We start from the raw sequence: 25,760 nt of genomic DNA on the forward strand, positions 1-25,760 counted from the left end.
CAGACTTCAGCTCTTCATTAGAAATCCCGCTTTAGTTCAATAAAGAATGAAATACTTTATTCCTTGAAGCATAGAAGAATGAGGGGAAATTTGATAGAGGTATTTAAAATTATGAAGGCTATAGACAGAGTAAATATAGGTAGGCTTTCTCCACTGAGGGGAGGTGAGTTACAAACCAGAGAACATGGGTTAAGGGTGAAAGGGGAAAAGTTTAGGGGAAACACAAGGGGGAATTACTTCACGGAGACAGGTGGGAGTGTGGAATGAGATGCCAGTTGAAATGGTGAAGGTGGGCTCAATTTTAACATTTAAGAAAAATTTAGACAGGTACATGGATGGGAGGGGTATAGAGGGCTATGGACTGGGTGCAGGTCATGGGAAAATAGATCAGCATGGACTAGAATGGCCAAAGGGCCTGATTCTGAGCTGTAATGTTCTATGGTTCTATTATAGTTGACTTTCCGAGGCTCCAGACCACGCTGATGTGTATTTACTTGCCCATAGTCTTCACCTGGTTGCAAACACCAAAATTGTTTTAATTTCAACAAATATTCCATGGTAACAGAGTAAACACATCAGTAAAGGCTGGTGGTAGACCAGAGGTTTGGAAATCTTGCAGAATCCAGCAAAGAGACTAAAAAGCTAACAGGAAGTAATTAATTTTAAGTGAAACCTGGCAAACAGACAGCAGGGACTTCCATGGACGTTTGCCCAGAAGGAGAGTGTTCAGGTTGAGAGCGGCCTCCTGGAGAGTCAGACTAGAGAATTAGTAACAAGGAAATGACAGCTAATCTGCCTCTCCCAGAGTGGTGAATCTGGCATTCTCTGCCCAAGAAAACAGTAGAGGCTGCCTCACAGTGAGGTTCGTTTTGCACTGTAGAGGAGTTGACGGTTTTGGGGAAAAGGGAGGCAGATGCTGCTGAGTCCACAGCCAGATTAGCCGTGATTTTATTGAATGGCAGAGTGAAACACAAAAGTCTGTAGTCACTGATTGCAGTCAAAGCACTACAAATGTTGGAGGAACTCAGTCAGTCTTGCAGCATTCAGGGGAGGTAAAAATGAACTACTGACATTTCTGAGCTCCTCCAACATTTCTAGTCCTTTTCACACTAGCTAACCAGTAGATTGGCTGTTCAATGAACCAGTTAAGAAGCCATTTATACTTTTCACACTGGACCAGTGTTAACCGGTTATCTACATCCTTTCACATTCACTACAAGGCATCCCCGGGGAAAGGGGATTCATTTCTCCTCCAGAAATGTCCTGAGTGACGTAACATGCACTAGGTGGAAGTGACATCAAATCCTTCTCTACAATGGCAGACATAAATTTGATCACTTTGTCTATTATGAAAATGTGTGATTCTGTCATTTGACAGATAGGTCTTATCAACGTCCTCATATGCAAGCTGGTACGGACAATAACAGACCCTACTAGAGAGCGTCCACCTGCTCATTGGTCGCATATTTTCATTGATATGTTGTGTATAACCTTGGAGGAATTTGAGGAGTGCAGAGCTGAGCTGATTAGCCGCTGGAGAAAATGCTTGCTTATTTTGTTGAAGAGATATATAACAGAAGAATGTTGAGAAGGGTGAGACTGCAGGTTCAAGTACTTGAGAAATACAATGATCAACAGTGGCATGAGTATCTTAGAATGACCCAGAATACTTTTGAATTTATTACGGGGATGGTCGACCCTGAGCTAAGATGCAAGAGCACCAACTGCTGAAAACCCGTGGAGCCTTAGATCAGACTGTGTGTTTTTATCTTATTGATGGCTCGACGGTCTAGATGGCCCAATTCCTGCTCCTCGTTCTTAGATTTTACACCAATATTTTGCACAAGTTTCCAAAGTGGGGAACACTACGCATTTGGATTGAGGGCAGGTCCCAAAAGCCTACACCCAAGGGTTCAGAAATAACTGAAGAGATGGAAGCACTCCTGGTTGTTGTTCCATATCTCAGTGACTTCCAGAGGTTACAGTGGTGAGAGATCACAAATATCACTCCCCATTCCAAGAGAAGGGGACAAAAGACAGAAAGATATGGAGTTGAATTGTTTATTGTCATGTGTACCAAAATACAGTGCAAAATTTTGTGTTGCCTGATATCCAGGCAAGCCAACCCATACTTAAGTGCAATATCAAGACAGAAGTGCAGGATGTTGAGTTGCAGTAAGAGTGTGGTGTTCTGGTGAGTCACAGGGCACGGCGTGACAGTGGGCCACGGAGCGCAAGGCGCGGCGTGACAGTAAAAGAGTGTAGGGTGCAGTATTACTAGGATACATGGTTATTCTAACAAACTATTTCCTTTCATTTCAGAGCCTGAGGTTCAGGTGGATCCAGGAGAGATGCAGGTGAGTGCTGGTTAATTGTGACATCTCAGTTAAATAGAACAGGATAGGTGAAGGGGTGAAGAGCATTGGAGTAACATGATGGAAGACAGTGGGTGAGGGAAAGGGGATAATGAGTTGAGGAGAGTAGTTGCTGGCAGTCACAAGAGAGGGAGGTGCAGGCAATGTGATAGAGAAGGCAATGATTATCCTGCTCACTGCAAAGTAATGTTCTGTGAACAGTACCCCACAGGAATGGGCACTTTAGCCTATGTCCAAGCCAAAATAAACTCTGCCGCTTGCACCAGATAGATATCTCTCTTCACATCAATCCTTGCAAGAGCCCTGCCATTAACTATATACACACCCCTTTCATTTGACCTCCTAATTACAACACCTCCCATTTGACCAGATTAAACTGCCATTTCTCTGCCCATCTCCGATATTCTGAGTTGTCACTTGGTTCAGCAACTCTTGTTTCCTTTCTCAATCTACCTATCTCCATCTCAGGAGACAAATTCTCAAGACTTTTTCTACAAACTCACCATCTTCCACAGCTATCTCTTCACACCCTGTCCCCTGTAAGGATTCCATTCCATTCTCTCAATTCCTCAGTCTCTGGTACATCTGCACCCAGGATGATGACTTCCTTCTTCAAAAAAAGTGGCTTTTCCTCTACCACCATCAACTTGGCACTTACCTGCATATCTTCCATGACCCACATATCTGCCCTCCATCCCCTGTGCAACAAGGATAGGATGGTGCCGCATCCAACACATCCTCTTCTATCATTTCCATCAGACACATCTTCCCTCTGCAAACACTTCTCACTCCATGACTCCCTTGTCCACTCCTCCCTCCCCACCAATCACCCCCTTGGCACCTACCACCATTTGGGGCTCCAAACATTTCTTCCATGTGAAGCAACACTTGTAAATCTGCAGGGACCATCTGATGCACTCGGTGCTCCCATTGTGGTCTCCTCTACAGCAGAGAGACAATTTTTTTTAATACCTTGAAGAAGGCCTCAGGCCTGAAACATTGATTATTTAACTTTACCTCCTATGGATGCTGTGAAACCGGCTGAGTTCCTCCAGCAGAGCTATTTATACCACAACCACACCACCTGTAGAACTTTGTATTTCACTCTGGGAGTTGGGATCTGGGCAATGCCTCTGCATTGCCATCTGCTGGCCATGACCATGGCAGCACAGCCTGGATCTGTGATGGGATAGAATGGGGAGGAGGCCATCATGCCTGATCTATCCCCAGAAACATGCACGCCAGCTTCATTTACCTGCCATTGGTCCATATCTATATGATCAGATGGATTGGAGAAATTCAATAACATCTGTTCCTTCAGGGTGACTCCAACTTCCATCAACCACTTAACACGAGAACTTTCTGATCCCTTTCCTGCAGTCTTACTTTCATTTAAAACATGTTCTTGTATCCTGAGAGGAAAATAATTTTCTGGCTTCTATGCTATTATTGATCATTTACAAGGAGTACACCCCGAGCCTCTGTTAAACCATGGAGTTTGAGGCTAGTGTTTGCCTCTCCCGCCCAACTCTTGATCAGGCACTAGTGTCCCAATCCCATTGCAGCCATTAGGAAGGCAGAGTGCACCTTGAGAACTGGAGGACACATGTCGAGCTGGCCAGACCACATCTGCAATATCATGCTTGTGTGGTCTCTTCCCAATACCTGCAGTGTAGCAAAGATTTGTCAAGAAACAGAGTTGTCCTTTCAGGTGGTTCTTCTTCTCAAGTGGTGGTCTGGCTTGCTGAGTTTTTTTGTTTAAAAAAAAAGGGGCTAGTCATCCACAACCTAGATGAGGATTTCTTTGGACTGGAATCTTTGGAATACTTCAGAAGGCAGTGGAGCCCCAGTCACTGAATTTATTGAAGAAAATGGAATCCCTTCATATTTAAAACCCTATGAAAAGTCATGGTTTAAGCAGCTCAATGCCCCAGAGAGCATACATTCAGTAAGGCATGTCTCATAGTGAAACAATCTGTGCACAGAAGGGTGCTACAAACACCAGTTACCTATTTGTCAGATAATTAACCTCAGGTTCTTGTTGAGGAATCAGCCACAAGACATTGGGATCTGCACTTCCCCCACATCCAAGAATCTGAACAGCTTTAATGAGCAAATGGATCAGAGGGTTCAGGTCAATCGCTCTCCAAAAGTGGCCATGTCATGTGGATAGGGCAGTAAGGAAGGAATTGGTTGGGGCGTGTTGGCCCTATTAAAAAAACATAGTTAGACTACACTTGGAATATCGCATGCAGTTTTGGACACCATGTTATTGTGGAGGCTTCGGAAAGGATACATAGGTTTGGTAGGATGGAGTAATGCAAGCTGATGGAAGATTGGATAGAGGTTTATAAAATGAGACTCATTGTTAGAATCTTTTCCCCAGGATAAAATTGTTACACACTCAGGGACACCATGCTTAAAGTGAGGGCAAGAAAGTTTCAAGGGAAATGAACAGGAGGGGGGAGAATTTTACACAGAGAGGTGAGGTCTGGAACGGGCTGCCAGAGGTAGTGGTGGAAGCAGAAATGGGAGAAGCATTTAAGAGGCGTTTAGACTGATAGGAGTATGTTGGGACGGGAGGATCATCGATCAGGTTTGAGCATCAGAGTTTCGCTTGATTTGGACGCGAGGTTCAGCACACACACACAAGGCAAAGGGTCTGTTCCATGGTCAATAGAACTTTGCGATTTGGACGGGAGACAGAACCCCTGACATTTTTGGTACAGAACACGTAATATATGAAAATGCATTCTCCCTGCCGTCAGATAGCAAAGAGCTGCCGTAAGTGTTGCCCAGTGCCCCTCGCAGTAGGAGGAAGAGAGTCGATGTGTCTCTGGATTTGCCTCCAGTGGTCCTGCAGCCACACAGACTCCTGTTAGATCCATCAGCATCCCGAGCCCCAGATCCAAACCTCAGACACCATGAGCAAGCCTTCAGCGCCCATGGCCCTGGGGTGGGGAGGGGTGGGAAGGGACGGGGCGGGCCTCACAAGGACCAGACGCTGGAGGTCCGGGTGCTGAGTTGAAGCTGCCTGCCCTGGCAAGGAGACCGAGCACAGGCACCCATGCGGGGTGGGGCCCTATGGCGGTGAGGGGGGGTAGAGGAGGGAGCCCCGCGGCGGGGAGGGAGACATCATAACGTGTCCTAACTCCTCTTTCCTCAGGTCACATGTGACCAGGGTCCCTGCACTCTGAACACCAGCACGCGGCCCATCGTCACTTACGTGTCGAAGCCCAGCCCCGGCCACCGCCTCATGGACGGGCTCCCTCGACGACAGGCTCCGCCCCCGGACACGCCCCGCCCCGAAGATCAGAAGTGGGAGGCGGAGCCTCCCGCTCTTGGCCAGCAGCGCAGGCGCAGAAGGAATGCACTGGGCGGCACGAGGCCTCGGCTCCGCTCTCAAGGCATGTCCCAGAGGGGGGACCCGAAGTCTGCGACCCGCCGCTGGGGGGCGCAGAACCAGGAAGCCCTGCAGTTCGGTCCCTGCCGCTTGAAGGCCCCGGAGCAGGAGGAGGTGGTGCCATTGGCGTCCCGGCGCTCGAGGGCGCAGGAGAACCCACAGTCGGTGCGCCGCCGCTTCGGGCCGCGGGAGCGTCGTCGCCTGTGGGCAATGCAGCAAGAGCGCAGGCAGCTGGTCGAGGAGGCCTGTCTCCGATACCGGGGCGGCGATGAGGTGGCGCCGGGCCCCAGGCCGCTGGCCCCGCACCACGTGTCGCGGATCTACGTGGAGGAGCGGCACCGCCTGCTGTACTGCGAGGTGCCGAAGGCCGGCTGCTCCAACTGGAAGCGGGTCCTGATGGTGTTGAGCGGCTCGGCCCGCTCGCCGGACCAGATCGGCCACCGGGCCGCTCACTACGGCAACGCGCTGCGGCGCCTCGACAGCTTCGACGGCGCCGGCGTGGCCCGGCGGCTGCGCACCTACACCAAGGCGCTGTTCGTGCGGGAGCCCCTGGAGCGCCTGGTCTCGGCCTTCCGCGACAAGCTGGAGCAGCCCAATGCCTACTACCAGCCGCTCTTCGGCCGGGCCATCATCGCCCGCTACCGGCCCAACGCCACGCTGCAGGCCCTGCGCTCCGGCTCGGGCGTCACCTTCCCCGAGTTCGTGCGCTACCTGCTGGACCCGCGCCGGCCGCTCGGTCTCGACATCCACTGGGAGCCGGTCGGCCGCCTCTGCAGCCCCTGCCTCGTCCGCTACGACTTCATCGGCCGCTTCGAGAGCTTGGGGGCCGAGGCTGAGGCGCTGCTGCGGCTGGTCGGCGCTCCCGCCAACCTCACCTTCCCCACCTTCAAGGACCGGCGGCAGGAGCGCACCGGCCCGCGCCTCAGCCGCCGCTACCTCGCCCAGCTGTCGGCCGGCGATCGCCGCCGCCTCCAGAACTTCTACCTGGCTGACTACACCATGTTCAACTACGCGCCGCCCTTCCGGAGGGGAAGCGAGATACGGGGAGGGCCGGGGTTAGTGTGAAGGGGTGGGGCAAATGGGCGGGGCCAGGGCAGAGGCGGGGCGAGATGGGGCGGGCTAGAGTGGATGCAGGACCAGTATGAAGAAGTCTGGCAGGAGGAGGGGTGGGGATAGAGGGATGGGGCTAGAGGAGGGGCGGGGATAGAGGGATGGGGCTAGAGGAGGGGCGGGGATAGAGGGATGGGGCTAGAGGAGGGGCGGGGATAGAGGGATGGGGCTAGAGGAGGGGCGGGGATAGAGGGATGGGGCTAGAGGAGGGGCGGGGATAGAGCAAGTGTGAAGAGGAAATGGGGGGGGGGGTTGAATATGACAAGGGAGTTTAATGGGGCGGTGCTTACCTGAGTGACTGTTGTCAATCTGCTGTGTCCCAGCCCATTCTGGACAATGGCCCCCTTGCTTCCTAACTCAGGTAACCTCATGTTGAGAGAGTTGCCAAGGGGGAGAGGATGTTGCTGGAGTTGGGGCTAAAGTGGGCTAGCATTTCTGACTGGGTTCACCATAAACGCAACAACTTAACGGGGGTAGATTCCCCTATACAGAGTGAGTGTTCCTTCTGGAGATCCCTTGGCATGAGCAGTGAGGTGTGATGCAGCCGTAAACTGCCTCAGGGGAAGGCAGGAAGTTGCACGGATGGAGATTCTGATACTCCATCCCAGCAGATCAGAAAATCACTCCTCAGGTTATTTCGTAACCCACCCCAGTGTTAATTCCCGATCCACTCTGTCTCTGTGACAATCCCCTCACTTCCTCAACAATCTTTTTGAAAATTGGCTTGTCTTCTATATTAATGATTTGGATGACAATCGTCAGCAAGTTTGAGGATGACACTGGTATTGGTGGTAGAATGGACGAGGGAGAAAGTTGTCTAAGATTATAGAAGGATGAGGAAGAACTGTGAGTGGCAGATGGAATTTATCACAGACACGGGTGAGGTGTTATCTCTCATCGGTTAAAGCAGGGCAACGCTAACACAGTGAAAAAAGTTGAGAACCACTGCTCTGGACCCAATTGTTACTGAAATATTTTGCTTGAGAAAATTCATTATTAACCCATTTCCTTTGGAGTTATGAAACCGTGCACATAACGAGTTAATTAGATACAATTAAAACAGTGGGTTTCAAACTTTCTTTTTCCGACTCATGCCACCTTAAGTAATCCCTTACTAATCACAGAGGACCTATGGCATAGGGATTTAAGGTGGTGTGGGGGTGGAAAAAAAATGTAGAGGGTAGTACTGCCCCATGTTGACCCTGTCCTGGGAGAGAGTGATGGGAAAGTGTCAAAGGAATTTCACTCTGCCTAACCCAAGTGTTCAAGCCCTATTTGTCATCGCTTTCCTCATTGACCACAAGATTTGAAAAATTACTAGAAAAATGACATAAATAGTGTTATTTATAGGAACTTCCATTGGGGCTGTGGCAAGAATTTTGACGCTTTATTTGAAGGATATGAAGAAATTATGGAAAATAATTTATGGTAATACATTAAATGTGAATTGTTGTAACTTATGTACAGTAGGAGGCTGGACCTTTTATATGCCATCAAATGTAACTTGATGTTGAAGCATCCTGTGCAATAAATAATATTAAAACCTTTTCCAAAAATTGCATCGTCTACTTTTTACACAGGGAAATGGAATGTATTTAATTTGAAAGCATCTTTCACATTTTCTAAATAATGCTGGATTTTAATAAAAGTAGTCACTGAAATGTGCGCAAGTAGATCCCACAGATGGATTGTGGAAATGGAACAATACTGCATGGCCCTTTGGCCATGGTGTGTATTGCCAACCAGGATGCACATAGAAAGTAAACCCATCTGCCTGCTCGTAGTCCATATCCCTGCATATTCACAGGTCTGTCTAGAAGCCTCTTCAATGTTATGTTGTATCTGCATCCACCATTTTCCCTAGATACATACCACTCTCTGTTCAAAAGAAAAAAATAATTTAGTTTGGAAATCTTTAAACTTTCCCCTTAACATAAAAGCTATGCTTTCTCATGTAAAATTTCCATCTGGGAGAAAATTCTGAATGTCTATCAAATGCTCCCCATAATTTTATAAACCTCTATCAGGTCTCCCCTCAACCTCTGACGCTCCAGAAAACTCCCCAACTTCATCCAATCTTGCCATTTAATTAATCCTGGTAAATCTCTGCTGTATCCTTTCCAAAGCCACCACATCCTTCCTGTAATAACTAAGATTATACACAACACTCCAAATGTGGCCTCATCCTCACCAACCTCCCCACCAACCTCTACAGCCAACATATTCTGAAATTTCTGTCATCTCCAATGAGATCCTTCCCCCAGATACATTTCCCTTTCTGTCAGGATCGTTTTCTCCGTGACTTCATCATCCACTCATCCCTTCCCACAAATAGCCCTTCTGCCACTTATCCCTGTGACTGCACCAAGTGCTACACTTGCATCTACACCTCTGTTTCCAACATTCAGGTTGCCAAACAATCCTTCCAAGTGAGGCAACACTTCGTCTAGGGGCATTCACTGCATCTGGTGCTCTTGATGTGTCCTTGACATCAGTGATACTGGATGCAGATGAGAGATTGTTTCATTGAGCCCACATACATTACTTAAGCTGGGTGTATGTCCTACACTCTAACCACTCTGTGTGAAGAAGTTCCTCTGAAACATCTCAACGTTTCCCCTTAACCCATGTCCTCTAGTTCTTGTCTCACATGACCTCAGTAGAAAAAGCCTGCCCTATACCCCTCATAATTTTATATACGTCTATCAAATCTCCCCTCATTATTCTGTGTTCCAGGAAATAAAGTTTAAACTTTTATTTCGTTTTAGATATGCAGCATGGTAATAGATCCTTTTGGCCCATGAGCCCATTCTACCCAAATCACCAATTATCCTACAAACTCCATGTGTCTGGAACGTGGGAGGAAACTGGAGCACATGGAGGAAGTCTATGTAGTCATAGAGAACTGATAAACTCCTTACAGTGCTGGATTCAAACCCATGTCACTGGATCTGTAATAGTGTTGTGCTAACGCTATGCTAACCACGGTTCCCCTACAATGACCTATTAACCTTCCCCTGTAACTCAGTTCCTCAAGTCTTAGTAACATCCTTGTAAATCTTTTTGCCCTCGTTCAATCTTATTGATAGCTCTCCTATAGTTAAGTGACCAAAATTGCACACAACACTCCAAATTTAACCTCAACAATTTCATACAATTTCACCATAACATTCCAACTCCCATACTCAATATTTGGATTTATGAAGGCCACCATGCCAAAAGCTTTCTTTACAAACTTATCTACCTGTGATGCTACAGGGAATTTTGTATCTGTATTCCCAAATCTCTTCTACTGCACTCTTCAGTGCCCTACTGTTTACCATGTAGATGCCTCCATGGTTTGTCCTCCTGAGGTGCAACACTTCACACTTGTATTGTTTTCTAACTTGCTTTCCCTCTGGCTCAATTTCTCCTTCTCTCCATCTCCTCTCTCCAACTGTCCATCACCCACTCCTTCCTTCCCCATCATTTCCTTTCATATGATGATCCACTGTCCTTTCCAAATCCTATGCATCTCCATCTCCAGAGACTTAGGGTTGATCCTGATCTCTGGTGGTTTTTGTGTGGAGTTTACATTCCTCCTGACTCCAAATGTGGCCTTCCTAATAGGAGTGGAACCAAGCACAGGTAGAGCAGGTGAGGGGTGGATGGGTTAGGCAGAGTGACACTCTTTCCATGGTCCATTAAAGCATACATAAGCTATAGGAGAATCATAAAAAGATAGGTCTTTTGTATTTGCAATGAACCTTTCCTGATAGCAATGAGTAAAATAAAATGTTTAATAGCCAGGCACAACTACAGAATAAGAATCATTACAGCACACAAACCATGCAACAATTTACCACTTTAAAACAGTTTCACAGAACACGACCCAGGAGGTGGAGCTGTTGGATTGAAAAACAGTCTACTTGAGAAGAATAGTCCCGATACAATTGTGTCACCGTGCTGCCACCTCCCCTCTTGTTAGACTTAGAAACAATTCCAACTCATTTGGATTACCTTGCCAGATCTCAATTACTCCCGTTTGATTAATAAATCAGTTAGTCTTGATTACACAACTTCTGACAGCTGGGGTCAGATTCACAGCTGAAGAAAGGAATAATTGGTTATAATACTATTGCAATTGGCTGCAGTGCTGGTGAGACCAATTTAGGAGTACTGTGCATCTTCCTACAGAGGATTATTTGTTGATGGGGAAGGCCAGAACTTCCTCCTTTTTCCTCTGTGAAAAGATGAGCTGTCTTCTTGAACATTGGAGTATCCTGGAAAGGAATGGCTGTGTCTTGACCCACTAATATTCTCACCTGACAATTCCGCTCTATGTGGCAACAGTTAAAAAGCCAGATGTCTCACATGCAGATGGTCTACACTGGTGAAGGGAGTGTAGAGAGGGCATGCTGGTCGAGTTTACAGTGATTGGAGGAGCAGCAATGCAGATATTTCATCCATTTCCTCTGAATCTCCATTGGTGGAAAGGTTTGGAAGGATCAGAAGATGTCTATCCATTCGTGCAGTTACACAGGGCCTTACTACTGTTGATGTGGCAGATCTGGTTGAAACGATCAAAGGTGGTCACCTCAGAATTGTAACATCACTATGAGATGTTATTCCCTCTGTTAACGCATTTCCTGTTCTATTGTCTGTGTGCCAGGCCATCAGAGCCTGTGGGTTAACAAAGGGGCCAAGGAAGTACTTGTGCATTGGCAAGATCCCCTCTCAGGTAGAGCTCTGGTGATTAGGGTACAGAGAGATGCGGGGAAAAAAAGAATATAAGATTTATTTGAAGACAAAAGACCCACAATGAGGTGAGTGCGAGCCAGGCGTACTATAGCAGAGCGATTCCAGGAGCAATGAGCAATGATACAAACTTACAGGAGCACAGCCCTTTCATGTGTTTTTATCATCTGTAAATCATTCAATGAGCTGGCCCTTCCATCCACTCCCAAAAATCTCAAGAATATTTTTCTTTTCTTTTCAGTACAACGCCACACAGTTTCTTCATGATGAGAATGACCAACAATGCCAGAGAGAATGTGACTGAGACCAAGAAAATCACAGAGTCCACAGAATAATAAACATACCACGGGAACTTGTAAGATTCTGAGCGTAGGGCTGCCGCTCCCCTGTGTCGGATAGTATACTCAATCCAGAAAATGGCTCTGTCCATTGGGGACCGGAGCTGGTCCCTGTGTAGGATCGAGAGTTTCTGCATGTTTTCTCGATATGAGGCATTGTTTATGACCTGGTCAACAGCTTGCACTAGATCAGATGACTGGAGGGTTGCAATGTTGATAGTCTTTGCTGCTCCCTTTGTTTCAAGTCTAACTAGATTATCATGCTGATCATAAAACAAAGGGAGGCCAACCACTGGCACCCCATGATAGATAGCTTCATATAGTCCATTGGTGCCTCCATGGGAAATGAAGGCTCGAGTCTTGGTGTGACCCAGCAGGTCATTCTGAGGAATCCATTTTGCCAGCAGTGTGTTGTTTCCAGTATTGGGAGGGATGTCTCCAGCGTGTCTCCAAATGACTTTATGGGGGATTTGAGCAAGGGCTTCAGCAATTTTCATTGTAAGATCCATTGACAAAGTGTCGATAAGAGTGCCCAGTGATAGGAGAACGATGCCATGCTCCCCTGAACTGTCAACAAAGCTTTGGAGATCTGCTGAAAGTGGCTTAGATGGTTTACATTGAAAGCCTCCGATGTACACAAAGTTTGGCATGATGGGCCTGGGAAATTCCAGAACAAAGTTAATTCTCATCAACCAGATGTCCGCCCTTCGGAGAACTGACTTGATATCAGTATTGCTGCCCAGGTACTGATGACACAGATCATCAAATAAGGTCTCAATTATAAACTCAGAAATGGCCCACTGGAGAAAATATTGCAGGAAATTTTTAACTCTTTGGTGAAAGCTCATCGTGTCTGTAAATTGTGATCTTAAAACTGGGACGAAGGAAGGTGGAGATGGGGCAGCAAGGAAGTGAGCTTCTCCAGTGGCAATCCATCGTACATTGTACACCAATGGGATATTGAAGTAGTGAGCAAGCATTGGTCCTGCACAAAATATTGGATCTGCAAGGATCAAGTCAAAGTTTGCATCTGCAATTTTCTTTAATAATTCTTTGTTTTCAAAAATTGCTATGCTAAGATGCCTCAGCCAAAGAAAGCCCTCTTTTATGAACTTAATTAATTGGTACTGAACCTGGAGAAAAGTCCACAATGGGAAGTCTTCATTGAAAACATCCAATGAGTCTTGTATCAGAGTTTGAATGCCTTCAGCATCTTCCAACAATCCTTTCTGTCCTTTGAGCTCAACCAACATCGATTGGTACATATCTGGTTCCTCTTTGATATACCAAGATGTTGTTGAATGGAGCACAGAGATGTCATGGCTGTGATGTCTCAGTTCTTCTACTAAAACCTTCATGTTGACCCAGTGGCTTCCATCAAATGGGACGACCAGTATCTTAGCTCCATGAGTCAATGGACAAGAAAGAGTTGTGAGGATACCAAGAGTATATGCAACCAATAAATTGGTGTTCCACTGAGAACATTCCATATTGAATTGAGCAGATGTTTAAATCCTATTTGGAAACTGAATAAAATGTTAAGGAAAAAGAATCAGTTAACAATTTAACAAGGAGGACAAGTATAGGAAGTGTGTACAAAGTCCACAGGAAGGTTCCCCCCCTCCCAAGTCATGCTCCATCCTTACAAAACCTCACCCACCACCTGAGGGAATGCAGCAGTTCAAGAAGATGGTTCACACCTCCTTCAAGGGCTTGTCTCTGATGTCTACATCAAATAAACAAATAACAATTCCAACATATCTTGCTTATTGGGCAATCCCACAACTGATGTGGAGTTATTTAGGACCAATTAATTAGAGTCTATGTTCCAGTGAGAAGGAAGAACAGGGGTGGCAAGGTAAAAGAAACATGGATAATGAGAGAGGTCATGAACTTAATCAAGAAGAGAAAGGAGGCATATGTAAGGTTCAGGAAGCTACAATCAGACAGGGTCTCAGAGGAATATTAAAGTTTGCAGGGAAGATCTCAAACATTTAGAAGGCCCAAAAGGGATCGTTAGATGTCCTTGGTGAACAGGATTAAAGAAAATCCCGGCATTTTATACGTACTTGACTGGGATGACTGGGGAGAGGATAGGATCACTCAGGGACAAAGGAGGGAATTTATGCTTGGGATCAGAAAAAATGGGTGAGGGACTAAATAACTATCTTGTGTCAGTGTTTATCAAGGAGAATGGTATGGACTGTGTTTGGGAGAATGACATGGATGATGCTTGGGAGCAGGTGCATTTTTGTGGTGGTTCTTTTGAGGAGCATAAAAGTGGACAAGTCCCCAGGGCCTGATGGGATATATCCTCAGTTATTGAGAAGCAGGTGAAGAGGTAGTTGGGGCCTTGCAAAGATATTTGCATCCTCACTGGCGACAGGAGAGGGTTCCAGTGGCTAATGTGACTAATCTTTGTTCAAGAATGGAAAAGATGGTAGCTAATCAATGCTTTGGTTAGGTCACACTTGGAATACTGTGTGCTAGTCTCTTCATCCCATTACAGGAAGGGTGTGGAGGCTTCGAATGGGGTACAGAAGTCATTTACCAGGATGTTGCCTGGTTTAGATGGTACAAGCTAAGGATAGAGGTCAGTCAAACCTGGACCATTGGGAGCTGGTGGGTGATCTGATAACAGTTTATAAAATTGTGAGAATCAATATCTTTTCCCCAGGGTGAAAGTGTAACACACTCAAGGTCAGCTGGGCCACGGGAGCTATTCCTATGCTGCATTCTTAAATGTTCCAAGTTCCAACTCCTGCCACTCTGACAGAAACAGGCCATCCCTCTCACTTGCCAGACATCCCTTTATCTACATTGTCTCCCAACCAACCTTTGCAAGTTCCTAATGCTTGCAAATTAGTCGTGCTCCAATTCAAGAATTCACAATCTTTGTCCATAACTAATTTTAAATTGATACAATTATGATCAATGGTCCAAGGGTCACTTGGCTAGTCTCATTTTCCAAGAGTGTTGCTCCCTCTCTAGAAAGGAAATAAACATGTTCTTTGAGAAAAGTTTCCTGGACACTCTTAGCCCAAGGGCATTTTCAGTCAATATTATGGAGGTTGGGGGGGTGTGGGGTGATGGCTTAAGGAGAGGATGTGGGAAGACACCTCCTCCTGGCAGAACTACTCAAAACCTGTGTTAAAATTTAAAAAATATTTTTAGAAACTTTTGATTATACTTTAGAAGCAGCTATGAAAAAAAATCTAAAGTTCAACCAGCAAAGAAAAGAGCTATTCAACAGTTAACAATTACCTTGCAAGTGGAGCCAGACTAACTTTCTTTTCATCCCCGTCTACAACACCAGTCCTCTGGTAGGATTAATACAACACCAGCACCGACTTCACACATTGTTGTGGAAGATGGCGCATGTGCCCAACGTTGACCTCCTCCTGATCAAGTATGACCCAGGCTGCAGGGGGACTCGACTGCCCTTGGTCCAGTGATCCAGGTCTGACGGGGGTGGGGGGGAATCCATACTCGTAGTCGGGTCAAAGCAACTTCGGTATTGACATAGGAGGAAGAGGTGGACATTAAATGGGTGGAAGAAGAGGAAGAACAAGCTATGGAGGAGGAGGATATATTTATATATAAGGGTCGGCCCATGGTGAAGCAGATTTTAAAGTTTAAGTCTGATCCTCACCATTCAGTCTCAACTTTATCTATTGATTTATCCAAGCAGATAGAGAACTTGGCTATTCAAATGAGTCAAGGGTTTTCAGTTATGAAGGAACAGTTTGCAGTGGCAAAATGTTTGAAAGCTGTGGACAAGGTTCAGGATAAATTTAAGAAGATTGAAGAAGAATTTATTGATTCTAAAGATGATGTGGATCAATGTAAAGAAAGGATAGGGCAGATGGAGGATTCTTTTACTGGCTGGAAGATTCAGAAAAGTGACTTATTGAAGAAATTGATGCCTTGGAGAATCAGAGTCCAAGAAATAATGTTAAAATAGTTGGTCTTCCGGAAGATTTTGAAGGCCTAGACCCGGTTCAGTTTTTTTCAGAAGTGGATTCTCGAGATTTTGAGAACAGCATATTTTCCGAATGATCTGGAACTAGACAGAGCTCACCGAGCAATAAAAAGGAAACCACTTCCTGGTCAAGCTCCACATTCTATTTTGATGAGATGCTTGCGCTACCAAGACAGAGAGTTGATTTTAAGAGTAGCTGTTCAAAATGCAAGAAGTAACCAGGGCCCTTTAGTAGTTAAAAATTATACTTTTTTTAATGCTGATTTGAGTCAAGCTGTAATTAAACATCGTAAAGAATTTAATTCAGCTAAGGCTGTCTTGTGGAAGAAAGGATACAAATTTGCTTTTCGGTATCCTGCTGTACTTAAAGTTTTTTATGGAAATTATCAATCTCAGTTGTTCAGTGATGATGCTGAAGCTCTTACATTTGCTAATTCTTTACCTGATAATAAGCAGCTCCAAAGTCAAGAAGGATTTCCTCAACAACCTGTTTTGGTTCTGAAGAGGAAGAATGGAAAGTGAGAGATGGAACCTCAGCAGTTTATTGATCTTGGAATTGATGATGATCAGGTTAATCGAGATTTGGAAGAAGCATTTCACACTTGAAATTATTTTTATATATTATATTTTGTTGTTTTGCTCGGGGTGGGTTCGGCTACCGATCCTTCTGAAGACGTCAGCCACTTTGTGGCATTGGTCACTCCCGTATAATTGAGGGGGGTAAATACTATAATAGTATTTTTTTTAGGGTTTTTTTAAAGGGGTTCTCTTTTTCTTTTTCTTTTTATCTTTGGAGGAGATCTTTAGTTTTGTTTTTGCTGTAGCCTTGGGGAGGTGTTTTGCCATTTCTGGTGGGGTGTTTATAGATGTGTTCTAATGGCCAATTTAAATTTTGCTACTTTTAATGTTAATGGGCTTAATAATACGATTAAGAGAAAGAGGGTATTGGCATATATTAAAAAATTGAAAGTTGACATTGCTCTTTTGCAAGAGACACATTTGACTGAAAAGGAACATCAGAAACTAAAAAGAGATTGGGATGGGAAAGTTATAGCGTCTTCTTTTAATTCCAAAGCAGGAGGAGTTGCTATTTTGATTAATAAAAAGTTATATTTTAAATTGGAATCAGTTTTTGAGTCAGTTGGTAGGCTCTTGGCTGTTGATTGTAAAAAATTTTCTGAATGTTGGACTTCAATGAATATTTATGCTCCTAATATTGATGATGAGCAATTCATGTTGGATTCTTTTTTTAAATTTAAATCAGGCATATGATAAAATTATGGTAGGGGTTGAATTTAATTGTTGTTATTAGGTAAATCTCCAAAATCAGTAATTAGAACCAAAATGGCTAAACAGTTAATAGTGTTAATGAAGGATATAAATTTGTAGATATATGGAGAAAGTTAAATCCTAAGGAGAATGATTTTTCATTTTATTCATTCTGTCATGATTCTTATTCTAGAATAGATTTATTTTGAGTATCATCACAATTACAAGGTCGAGTTTTGAAGGCTGAATATAAGACTAGGATTTTGTCTGATCATTCTTTGTTAACATGTACAGGTTCAGAGAGAATTGAGAATGTTTATTGTTGGAGATTTAATTCTTTATTGTTGAAAAATCCTGAATTTTGTAAATTTATAAGGGATCAATTACCATCAATTACAGCTTTTTTTGAAAGTCAACATAGGTTCAGTGGATAGTAAATTTGTTTTATGGGATGCCTTAAAAGCTTATGTATGGGGACAAATTATTAGTCATACTGCTAAAATTAAGAAACAACATATGGCTGAGGTTAGTAAATTGGAGAAGGAAATAGAAATTTTGGAAAAGGATTTACAATGAAATTCCACAGAGGTTAAGAAAACATGCTTAATTAATATGAAATTATGGTATAATTCATTACAAACATAAATTTGAGAAATTATTACAGAGAAACAATGATATTATGAATTGGGTGAGGGAGCTCATAAAGTTTTAGCTTAGCAGCTAAAAATGGAGCATGCTTCAAGAACAATAAATGCTATTAGACATGATTCAATGATTACATATAAATCTCAGGAAATTAATGATGAGTTTTGTAAATTTTATGAAAAATTGTATACTTCTAAAATTTTGGAAGATGAAGCTAAAATTGATAATTTTTTTGTCTGATTTAGTTTGACCTTCTTTGAAGGATAAAGATATCAAGAAACTAGATGTTTCTTTTACTGTTAAATAAGTGATGGATGCACTTCGATCTATGCCCACTGGGAAGTCTCCAGGGGATGATAGTTTTATTTCTGAATTTTATAAAGAATTTCAGAACTTATTAATTCTTTTATTGATTGATTTATTGAAACAGGTGACAGAGATTTATTCTTTTCCAGATTCTTTTTCTAAAGCAATTACTTGTTATCCTTTTTTTTAAATTTAAAATTTATTTGACTTTTATTACAGTTATTCTTAAGAAGGATAGGGACCTATTAAAAGCAGGGTCTTATAGACCTATTTCTTTATTGAATGTAGACTATAAAATTGTTGCCAAGGTTCTAGCTAATAGATTAGCTACATATTTACCAGATTTAATTCATGTAGTTCAAGCAGGTTTTATTAAAAATTGTTATTCAACAGACAATATTATTGTTTATTTTTTAAATTAATGTTTCTCAGGAGCAATCTGACCAACCAATGGTAATTTCTCTGGATGCAGAGAAGGCTTTTGATAGAATCGAATGGAGTTTTTTTTATTTAGAAGTTTTGGCGAAATTTAATTTTGGGCCTTTCTTTATTGGTTCGATTAAAGTTTTATATAGAAGTCCTACTGCTAGAATTGTGACAAATGGGTTAGGGTTAGGGTTTATGTTTTATGTTATCCAGATTGACTAGGCAAGGCTGCCCTTTGTCACCAGCTCTATTTGCATTGGTTATTGAACCTTTGTCTCAGATGATTAGACAAGATAGTAATATTAAAGATATGAAGCTGCAAAGATTACAGGGCTCTATGGTTAAAGGTATCACTGCATGTGTCCAGACACTATCATCAGATATAACAGAAACACAACAAAATGCGCTGGGGTTGCTCTCCCTTGCCAATTAGAATCAGTTCCTGATAAAGCCTGATCTAAATGTTTGGAGTGCTCATTTATGTAAACCCGCTAATCCTGACACTAAATTTCTCTTTGGTGATGATCTGAGTAAACAGGTGAAGGACCTGAATGAGCAGCAGAAGGCAACGGCTGGAGTGGTTAGAGGCTCGAGAGTACAGATAAGAGCAACTGCTATGTTTCATCCCTATTGCAGGGACGCATGGTACTTTAAGAGAGGATATCCCTCTCAGGCAGCACCACCACACAGGCATTCTTTCGGGCAACGCCCTCTGTGGAGACAGTAGCAGCAGAATTTTCCTGCCAAAAGCTCTTTGCAGAGATCGAGCCAGATTGCACAGCCATGCCGGCCAAGAACACCGAAAAAATGAGGACCACCTAGTGACAGTTGAGTGGATTTTCTAATTATGATGATAAGATTGTGGGTGGTCAATTAACAATGTTCTTTAGCTAATGGTACTGATGCTAATGTACGGCATACGTGTCTAGGTATTAAATTGAGTTTGACCCACAGAAATTCCCTCTGGTTTGGAGAAAGGCATATACAATTATATATGCAGCCCCCAGCTCATGGAAACTACACATAAAGAGATTATGGCTTTAGAACGCAAAAACATTATAGAACAGTGCTGCCGGGAAGAGAATTAGTTCATATCCAACATATTCACGAGAAGCGGGGGAACAAGAGTGATCTTAGATTTATCTGACCTAAATGAGTATGTCTTATACCAACATTTTAAAATGGACACAATTCACTCCGTTATGCCTTTATTACATAAGGGCCATTTTATGGCATCTGTCAATTTACAAGATGTTTATTATTCAGTATCTAGAAAGTGCCTGAAGTTTATTTGGAAGGGTGAATTGTGGCAATATAAGGCACTACCTAATGGACTTAGTTCAGCGCCAAGATAATTTACAAAATTTACAGTTTGCTAAAATATAGATTCCTGGAAAGAGATAAAGTACAAGCCTTAAAGGCTGCCAGGGGTCATTTTGATAGACCTATGAGCTTATTGCAAGAAGCTAGAGCATATCCTGCGTGGTGGACGACAAATGTATCAGAAGCTTATGCCATGATAGAGAGTAGAAAATTTGATATGGAAATCCAATCAGATGCTCATGGTGAAGGATGGGGCGCCACAGACTTCACTACCTCTGCTGGTGGCAGATGGACTATTCAAGAGATTAGAATGACTTCAGCATCTGGCATTAACTTTTTAGAAATGTTGGCAGCTCAGTTGGCACTGAAATCATTCTGTGCAGAGAAAAGGGGTATTCACATGTTGATGAATCTTTAAATCAGGGAATGATTCCCAACAGAGTGTTCAGTGTCTCGTAGAGTTAGGAAAGCCGCCAAAGCACTCTTGGCCATATTGCTAGCACCATAGCTGGCTACGTGAACATAAAACAAATTAGTGAGGAAATGCAAAACATCTGAAACACCTAGACAACACCTCAGCAGTAGCATACCTGAATAAAATGGGAGATTTGAAGTCCCCATCATGTAACGGTCTCATGATACAGATGTGGAGTTGGTGTATCATGGTTATGCACTTCCTGACCACGGCTAAAGCAAGTTTAACAAATTTCAATTGATATTTTGACAGCCTCATTTTAGGTCTTAAGTCTGCCAATTTCCCCAACAAAATTAATTCTGGCACCTGAGCATATCAAATTCTGGTAATTTGTTCCAGGATACTTCCCAAATCTTCCTAAAGCATCTCACCTTAAGGCATGACCAGGTCGAATGCAAAAAGATCCCTATATCTTGACCGCATCGAAAACATAGATTGGATAATTTATTTAATTTTTGCAGTGTAAGGTACAGCTGATATAAAAAATTACATTGCTGTCCTGACACAGATCAGACCAGCAAAATGGATCAATTTCTAGACCCAAATCAGATTCCCATCTCTCTCGTGACTTATCTAATCCTTATTTAGGGGCTTCCACCTGAACTAAGAAATATATTTTTGAGATAAATTTCTTTGTGATCCCCTTTTGAACCAGAGTCTCTATTTCAGTACATTGCAGGTTGGCCAGTACTGGACCTAATTTATCCCTTTAATAAGATCTTAACTGAAGATAGAAGAAAAAGGATGTATTTAAAACTTCAAATTTATTCCTGATTTGTTCAAATCTCAAAAATTATCCCTGCTCAAAACAATCTTCAATATATTTGATCCCACTCTAAGACCTAGTTTCTAGAATTTTATTCAGTTGTTAAGGGAATTAATCTATTTTGAGCGAGGAGTGTTTTGGGTGAGGGGCCTCCCCTAACACCAATTTGACCATTGAGTTTATTTTAGTAAGGGGGGGGTCCTTAGGGCCAAATAGTAATTTAGAATTAAATTCATATACAGGTGCTTAACCTTTTGTCTGGAATTCCGAAAACCAGCAACCTCAGGGGGGCATGGCAAGATGGCGTAGAGCCCAGACGTGTAATCTCGACCTCTCTGGCCAGACTTTTAAGAACCCGTCTTTAACTTTTTGTTTTTAAGCTTAAACTTTTTTAAAACTTAGTTTAAAGTATTAAGGAGTTGTTATGGGCACTAATGGCAAAAAGATTAAACCTCAAATACAGAAGAAACTACATTTTCGGAGTGTTGAAGATTTAGGGCCTGGAAAAACTGCAGCTGAAAAAAAAGATTACTGCTCACCAGGAGAAGGATATCTCTGCAATTATTCGTTCTCAGGAGGAAAGTGCATGTTTCCAAGAAGTGGATCCTGATTCTGGCAGTCTGTCAACGGCAGAGGGAGCTCGCAGAAAAATGAATCCATTGTTTGAAACCACTCAGGCAGTACTTCAATCTGAAGAGCTTGATCTTATTCGTGAGTTCTTGAAACAACAGCGAGTTGTGAGGGGAGACCAGTATCAACCCCCTGAGGAAGTCGGGGTGTCGTCGTTGGGAGTTCAAACATGTAGTAAAACTGTTAATATGCCTGCTGTTGAGCTGCAGCAGGAGTTGCAGTTATTTGGTTCTGACACTATGTTAAAGAAAACAGGGTTGGGTCTTTCTGAACTACAAGTTAACCTGTTAAGTACCATTACTCAGCCGATATTGCAAGAGTTAGCTCAAATGAAAGATAGTATGAGGTCAGAATTCATTACAGTTAATACATGAATGGAAGTATTTTCTGAAGATTTAAAAAAATTTCAGTCTGCTTTTTTGGAATGTAAACAGCAAGAGACCTCTAATACAGAAAAAGTGATGGAGGTGGAAACATCCGTTAAAGAATTGCGAGAATGTGAAAAGGAGTTAGAGAGAAAAGTAGATTATTTGGAAAATCAAAGTAGAAGGAACAATGTGAAGATTGTTGGTTTGCCGGAAGGTATGGAAGATTAAGATCCTCTTCGTTTTTTTACAGAATGGATCCCACAAATATTGGGACGAGAATTTTTCTCTGGAGGCTTGGTGTTGGAAAGAGCTCATAGAGCCTTAAGAAGAAGGGCTCCGCCTGATCAATCACCGAGAATCGTGATAATTTGAAGCTTGAATTATTTGGACAGAGAAACGATACTTCGTCTTGCAGTGCAAAATGCGAGACAACGACAACTCCGTTAATGATTCAGAATAGTAGAGTTTTTTAAAATCCTGATTTGAGTCAAGAGGTTATTCAGCGTCGACGTCAATTTAATCCAGTTAAAGAAGTTCTGTGGCGTAAAGGCTATAAGTCTACTTTTCGTTATCCGGCAGTGTTGAAGGTGTTTTGTGGAGACTTTCAATCTCGGTTTTTTGAGAATGAGCGTGAAGCAATGATTTTTGCTGATTCGTTGCCAGATGTAAGAGGACAAAGACGTAGCTCACCATTGTCTCCTAAAGAAAAATCTGGTTGTTCTGGAAATGGAAGAAATGGTAGAAATGGAAGAAATGGAAATGGAAAGAATCTAATTTCTCCTGAAATGGGGTTGTTGAGTTTGGAATCTCTTGGATGAATAGAAGAACTTACTTATTCTTACTTTATTTTTATGTCATTATGATATCTTGTTGTTATTTTTTGTTTGGCTGGGAAGGGAGAGATTTGCTCTATGTTCTACTAGTCATCAGCCACTGGTGGGTGATCCACACCCAAGTTTGGTTTAGGGATTATTACCTTTTGGTAGTTTTTTTGTTTTTTTTTAACTTTTATCTTTTTTTTTCTATTTTTAAAATTTTTTATTTTATTTAGACTTTAATTTGTGGTTTCTTTTTCTCCTATTGGAGGGCCTATTTACGTTACTTTGAGTTTTTATATATATAAATATTATTAGTTCTTAGTAATATTAGTGGATATGTCAAAGTTGAGGTTTGCTACTTTTAATGTTCAAGGTTTAAACACACAGATTAAGCGTAAACGCATTTTGGCATATATTAAGAAAAAGAAAAATTGATGTTGCTTTTTTAATATGGTTTTCATGAATCAGATTTGTGTTTTTGATGTGGTAACGCTGTTAGAACATTTTTTCACACGGTTTGGTCATGCATATATATACAATCTTTTTGGAAGAAAGTACAATTGTTTCTGGAATATCTGTATAAGATTAAGATACTTTTAGATCCGACAGTATTTTTATTGGGTAGTTTGCAACCTTTGAAAGGTCTGGGATTAGATAAATTTCAACTTGCTTTTGTATATTTAGCATTATCTGTAGTAAAAAAATGTATTGTTAGTACGTGGAAAGATACGAATATGATTGATGTTAATACATGGCATAATGAGATGAAATATTGTTTAATAATGGAAAAAATCACATATGTATCGCGTGTTTTTATTGATAAGTGGTTGTTATATTTGGAATATTTACATTTTGATTTGCATTGATTAGATCTTAATATGTATACTTAATTTTTCTTTTTCTTTCTTTATGGCTCTCCTTTGGAGAGTTGGCTGAAAAGGGGGGAGGGTCCTTTTTTTTCTTCTCTTTTTTCTTTTATATATATAAAATAAATCGTTCATGTTTAGTTTATTGTTATATATGTTACTTATCTGTATTTTGAACGAATAAATAAAGTTTAAAAAAAAACCCAGCAACCTCCAAAAACGGGCATCAAACATGACCCAATGTATCCCTCACTCAACTCCCATGTATCCCGTCATGTTCTGCTACTTTATAAGCACCTCTGAATCGCCTATACTGATGCCCATCCCTGGTGCTATTACAGCTGGAGGGGGGCGTGGGGGGTGGGGGGAGAGAGAGAGAGAGAGATACGGCAGCAGGACTTGGGCAACCGGGGGAGGGGGGGAGAGAGGACAGTGTGACTTTGGTGGGCAAGGGGGGGTAAGAGAGATAGCAGCACAACTTTGGCGAGGTTAAAGGGAGGGAAATCAAAATGATTCTGAAGCTCCGAAGATTTTGAACAACGGCAAGTGTCTAGTCCCAACGATCCTAGGTAAAAGGTTAGGCACCTGAATAAAATCTTCTGCTATCTTCTCACTAATCTTATGCAGTTTTAATTTTACCCAAGAAGACTTGTCTCCTCCATTAAAGAGGGAGGTGATGAACTTCATTTGGGTTGGACAATAATATTTTTTAAAGTCTGGGAGATTTAATCTTCCAAGTTCATAATTCCAGGTTAATTTATCAATTGAGACTCTGGAAAACTTACCCTTCCACAGAAACTTCCTAATATATTTATTTAAATTCTGATAAAATCATTGTGGTACAAAAACAGGTAGGTTTTGGAAAAGATATTGTAATTTAGGCAATATATTCATTTTTATACAATTGGCCCTTCCAATCAAAGTAATTGGAAGAGTTATCCATTTATTTAAATCATCCTCAATTTTCTGAAGCAAGGGAAGATAAACTCAATATATAAATTATGTAAGTTATTGTCTATCTTAATCCCTAAATATTTTATCCCATTAAATGGCCATTTAAATTGAGAGTCTCTTTTAACATGATCATAATTTCCACCTGTAAGTTCACTTTTATCCCAATCAACTTTATAGTCCGAAAAATTCCTGAAAAATTCCAATTTAGACTGCAATTTTTGTAAAGAACTCGCTGGGCCTGTCTGATATATCAGAACATTGTCAGTAAATAGATTGATTTTATGTTCTTCTTTGTTAACCCTGAAGCTTTTTATGCCTAAATACAACTAATGGTTCTGTAGCCAAGACTAAAAGGGCAGGAGATAATGGTCAACTTTGTCTACCAGATCTGGACATTGGCAACACCGATGATATTTGGCCATTAGTGATTACTTTTGCTTTCGGCTCATAATAAATACCTCTCCTAGTCCATATTTTCCCCAAACATTAAATAAATAGTCCATTCCAGTTTGTCAAAAGCTTTCAATGCATCTAGGGCCAGAGTGACACTCAATTCATCTCTTGTTTATGCCAGATGGATCCACATCACCAAGTTTGTTGTCAACACGACTGTGGTGGGCCTTATTAGTAAGAATGAGGAGTCAGCGTACAGAGATGAGGGGCAGACGCTGTGATAGTACAGATTCTATCACCAATGTGTATATGTACAGATGGTAGTGTAGGATGACTGTGATTGGCTGAGAGTATAGTCACACCTACTGGAGGTCTTAAAGGATTGCCCCTAGCCAGACCAGGTCATTCTGGACTGGTCGACCTACATGTGATATTCTCCAGTCTTTTAGTTAATAAAAGCCTTGGTTTGGTTCAACAAGTCTTTGGTTCTTTCGATGCGCTCTACAGATGCTAATAGACTAATGCAGAGCCAACCACCTGTATCTGAACATTAATAAAATGAAAGAGATGTTTGTT

At 42.3% G+C, this 25,760-nt stretch overlaps 2 protein-coding genes and 1 pseudogene across 8 annotated transcripts in view; 1 reads left to right on the forward strand and 2 right to left on the reverse strand.

The window, feature by feature from the left end:
* pepd (peptidase D) overlaps nt 1-5,656 on the reverse strand; it is a 101,490-nt gene extending 95,834 nt beyond the window's left edge. Inside the window, exons 1-2 of the mRNA XM_069901985.1 lie at nt 5,602-5,656; nt 3,221-3,317 (exon numbers count right to left, since the gene is read on the reverse strand). Coding sequence (XP_069758086.1) covers nt 3,221-3,317; nt 5,602-5,633 — 129 coding nt within the window. The 5' untranslated portion in view covers nt 5,634-5,656. The remainder of the gene's footprint in view (nt 1-3,220; nt 3,318-5,601) is intronic.
* The window catches only part of LOC138744996 (carbohydrate sulfotransferase 8-like), a 28,718-nt gene extending 21,869 nt beyond the window's left edge, over nt 1-6,849 (forward strand). For all 7 annotated transcript variants that reach the window (XM_069901988.1, XM_069901993.1, XM_069901989.1 and 4 more), the window contains 2 exons: nt 2,323-2,357; nt 5,542-6,849. In XM_069901988.1, the coding sequence (XP_069758089.1) occupies nt 2,323-2,357; nt 5,542-6,843 (1,337 nt within the window). In that variant the 3' untranslated portion in view covers nt 6,844-6,849. The remainder of the gene's footprint in view (nt 1-2,322; nt 2,358-5,541) is intronic.
* A 3,804-nt stretch (nt 6,850-10,653) lies between these two features.
* LOC138745000 (UDP-glucuronosyltransferase 2C1 pseudogene) overlaps nt 10,654-25,760 on the reverse strand; it is a 34,869-nt pseudogene continuing 19,762 nt past the window's right edge.

The sequence above is a fragment of the Narcine bancroftii genome, chromosome 10 (assembly GCF_036971445.1).
Source record: "Narcine bancroftii isolate sNarBan1 chromosome 10, sNarBan1.hap1, whole genome shotgun sequence".
Lineage (NCBI taxonomy): Eukaryota > Metazoa > Chordata > Chondrichthyes > Torpediniformes > Narcinidae > Narcine > Narcine bancroftii.